We start from the raw sequence: 3,760 nt of genomic DNA, 5'->3' as shown, positions 1-3,760 counted from the left end.
TGAGAAGGCTTCTGAAGAGGCAAGCCTCAAATTTTCTGTCCAAAGTTTTCTGAGAGTCAAAAAACTTACTGGCATTGATAATTGAAGTTGACATTTGATATAGGTACGGTAATCATCCAATTTTTATAAATTTTACATCAATCTCATCTGACTAACTTGAGACCGTTTGTACTTGCGTCGTACAATTTCTGTCATTCAATTACACAGCTTACCCTAAAAAATAACCTTCTTTCCAGGTATGTTAAACCTGTTGTAAAGTTATAAAAATGGACCCTAGTTGCACAGAACTAGGCCAGAAGGTAGAATGGTTGAATAAAACAGATGCTCTGTGGGAGAAGATGGCCATTCTCTTTCTACGTGATTTTATAGCCTCTGAAATCCCATTGGAGGTGCAGCTATGTATGATTTAGTTCAGACTCCATGGCAGTGAGACAGACAATTTATTATCATTCAGTCCTGTTTTTTTTTAAACTAACCCTATATGTATGTATTTAATACATTCATCATAAAGGTTCAAACAGAGGCTTAATTTAAAAACAAAAAAAAAACCCAACAAAAACCAAATAACAAACCACAAAGGACGCCATAGCTTCAGATACAGAGTCTTGGACAGAAATCAAGGAGGACAGATGAATTAAGGGAAAAAGATGATGCGACACAAGGACAGAGGCCGGACAGAGGCCGGACAGAGGCCGGACAGAGGCCGGACAGAGGCCGGACAGAGCGGGTCAGGGCTCTTGGCTGGTGACTTGCTTCAAGTAGGTTTCCTGTAGGTACTCCTTAAAGGCTGTGGGGCTTTTCCAGAGTTCAGCAGTGTGTGTGTTCAAAGGGCTGTCGATGTTGGGTTCTCCTAGCAGGCTTTGGATGGAGAGGAGAATGGTTCTGACTTCATACAGGGCAGACCACTTGTCCTTCAGCATGTCTGGGCAGATGTTACCCTGAGTGCCCACGTTGGGATGGTAGCAGGGAGTGAGGAATGTCACTGTGGGTGCGTTGTAAGGGTAACCGCTAGGGAACTCTAGGGAGAGCTTATACCTCAGGTCTTCATATCCTGGGCCAGCTGCTCCATGGATGGTCCCTACCCACGTGAAAAAGTTGTCAGATTCAGGAAAGGCAGAAATCCCTTTGTCACCTGACATCATGAGGGTCATGAGCTCCTGCTGTAGCCTCATGGCCACGGAGCCCTGGTCAGTGCCCCTGCTAGGAGTGGCCCCTTTTCGGGTGGTAACAACGCTGGCTGTGGCTGGGTCATGGTTCTGGGAGGCCATCGGGTCTGCAGAAAGACAACACAGCTCTGAAGACGTGACAACAACTGCCTATTCTGTCCTATTTTTCATTTTATTTATTTATTTATTTATTTTTCAGTTTAGCACCATTTATTAAGAGATCTCAGCAGTGGTTGTAGCTGCTGCGTGTCAGCCTGTTCTTAGAACATCAAATGCTCTTCCAGCTCCTCTTGTCCAGGACAGAAGGCTCTCTCTCAGGTAGCATGCCAACAAGACAAGAGACTCCGATGGTGCCAACTTCAGTGACGGTGCCATCCAAAAAGGGACAGGGTCACGGCACATTCACCCTCGTCTTCCAGAGGTTTTGAAAAAGGAGCCTTTGGGGGCCCAGGCTGCCTGGCATTTTGATGCTGTCGGTGTGGGTTTTGGATTCCATAATGGTGTTGGGAGGTAGGTTAAGCACTCGCCGAAGTGTGTCCCGGATTCGGTTTGTGGTTGCTTGGTCACTGGCAGTCTTGTTCCATATTGAGATAATGTCCTCCTGAAACCGGACAGAGACCACAGCCCCTCAGGTCTCCTCCCCAACCATGAACTGTTCCCCCAACATGGCCAGAATGGGGTTCTCCCAGCAATGGGAGGCCGAGCCCTTCCATAGTTGGATAATCCATTTGCCACCGTTTTTATTTGCATCATCCTCCCACATGGGCTTAATTCCTTCTTTGAAGAGATGGAAGTCACTGCGGCCTGTGAGGTCCCCAGGACGTACCATGTAGTTGTAGAACCTCCAGAACTGCTCCACAGAGGCCAAGGTGCTGATCTCCTTGAGGTTCTGCTCGTAGCTTTGTGAGCTGGTGGGCCAGCCAGGGGTCCTCCTGGAACACCAGAAGGTGTAGTTGTATTGCAGGGGATGCTCTACTGGTCCAGGGACAATAGCCTTCCTCTTGCTGCTGCCCTGACGGCTTGTCATGTTCTGCTTTCTCCTTCTCACCATCTTTCTGTGTGCTGTTTTTTTCATTCTGATCATGGTCCCCACTGTCGTCATCTTTCAAGGCGTCGAACTTGTTGTTCATCCTTTCGCCACCGCCGTCGCCACCGCCGTCGCCACTGCCTCTTCTGTCCTATTTTAAAAGAAAAGCTGATAAATATCACAGGCATGATGAAGTTCAGAAGTCATTGTTGTTATGTTGTGTCAATACACCTGCCTCCATTGTCCATTGTTATTGTATCAATCCATCTCGTCTGGAGTCTTTCTCTTCTGTGCTGTCCCTCCACCCTTCTGAGCATGATGTCCTTCTCCAAGGACCACTCCCTCTTGGCCACGTGCTCGATGTATATGAGACAGAGCTTCAAGATCCCAGCCCACAAGGAGAAACCTGGTTTCATCCTCTCTAACACAGACCTATTTGTTTTCTTGTCATTCCGTGGTATGTTCAAGACTCTTCTCCAGCACCACAATTCAAAGGCATCAATTCTCCTTCTGTCATCCTTAGCCATTGTCCAGCTCTCTGATGAATAGCAAGTAATTACAAAGACCATGGCCTGGATCAGGCACACCTTATTCTCTAGACTGATATTGTTGCTTCTCAGTACTCTGGAGAAGTCCTTGACAGCAGATTTACCTAATGCAGCTCCTCTTTTGATTTCCAGACTGCTGATGCCAAGAGTGTTGATTGTGGAGCCAAGAAAACTGTAACTGTTAACAACCTCAATCTCTTCTCCATCCATCATGGTGCTGCTAATTGGCCCAGTGGTGAGAATCTTTGTCTTCTTGATGTTGAGCTTCAGTCCATATCGAAGACTATCTTTCTTCCTTAACTGCTTTGCTTCTGTTTTTTTTTCCTCCAGTTTTGCATACCACTCTTTGATTTCTTTTTTAGTATGATCTTTTACACTGTTACATTTCCATGAGAATATGAAACTGACACAAAGTTTTGCTAGAGTTGCTAACTCAAACAAGTTTTTTGAGACTTTAAAAAAAGAATTCCTTTAGTTTCACAGTTCACCAGTGATAATTGGGTTGTTTGGTTTGTGTGGTTTTTTTCACAATTGTTGTCAAAGTTGTGAAAAGTTACCTCAGGTTTCCTTCATATACTATCTCATACAGACCGATTACCATATTACACCACTTCTGTAGTGTTGTATCGTACAAAATCAGATTAATTATGTTTTATATAATTACCATCTACTAGGAAAAGCACCCCCCCATTCATTATAATGCCTATACTGAAATACAGTTGTATTCCCGATGACAGAATTTTACTTTTTCCTTTGCACTGATGGTGAATCATGAGTGAATAGTCTCTCTACTATTTTGTTCATGTTGTTGTTGTTGTTGATTGCCATTAAGTCGTAAGCAACTCATAGCGAACCTATGAACATAAGACCCGAACACATGTATAACTTTCATCATTTCTCCAAGTTCCTAGGGTTTACAGAGGGAAGCTATTTCCTTGTGGATATAGCAGGGGTGGATGCCACTCCTGCTTCCAAGCTTGTTTTAATCGGGGAGCTCCACCAAACACTGTCCGCCATGG

General features: G+C 44.9%; 1 protein-coding gene and 1 pseudogene across 2 annotated transcripts; both read right to left on the bottom strand.

The window, feature by feature from the left end:
• Window positions 1–717: 717 nt before the first annotated feature.
• LOC102867761 (ubiquitin-conjugating enzyme E2 C-like) lies at window positions 718–1,268 on the bottom strand. Of its 2 annotated transcripts, XM_006880916.1 has the most exons (2): window positions 1,133–1,268; window positions 718–1,051 (listed from the first exon to the last, which is right to left on the bottom strand). In XM_006880916.1, the coding sequence occupies exons 1-2, from the start codon at window positions 1,266–1,268 to the stop codon at window positions 729–731; spliced, it is 459 nt and encodes a 152-aa protein (XP_006880978.1). In that variant the 3' UTR covers window positions 718–728. The 2 variants fall into 2 exon arrangements, with proteins under 2 accessions (XP_006880978.1, XP_006880977.1); XM_006880915.1 differs by having other exon boundaries at window positions 718–1,268.
• A 289-nt stretch (window positions 1,269–1,557) lies between these two features.
• On the bottom strand, window positions 1,558–2,311 carry LOC102867350 (annotated as a pseudogene).
• Between the last annotated feature and the right edge of the window lie 1,449 nt (window positions 2,312–3,760).

The sequence above is a fragment of the Elephantulus edwardii genome, unplaced genomic scaffold (assembly GCF_000299155.1).
Source record: "Elephantulus edwardii isolate Elephantulus edwardi_28Jun2011 unplaced genomic scaffold, EleEdw1.0 scaffold00011, whole genome shotgun sequence".
NCBI lineage: Eukaryota > Metazoa > Chordata > Mammalia > Macroscelidea > Macroscelididae > Elephantulus > Elephantulus edwardii.
The sequence above is the reverse complement of the archived record's forward strand: the minus strand, read 5'-3'. Positions and strand labels throughout refer to the sequence as shown.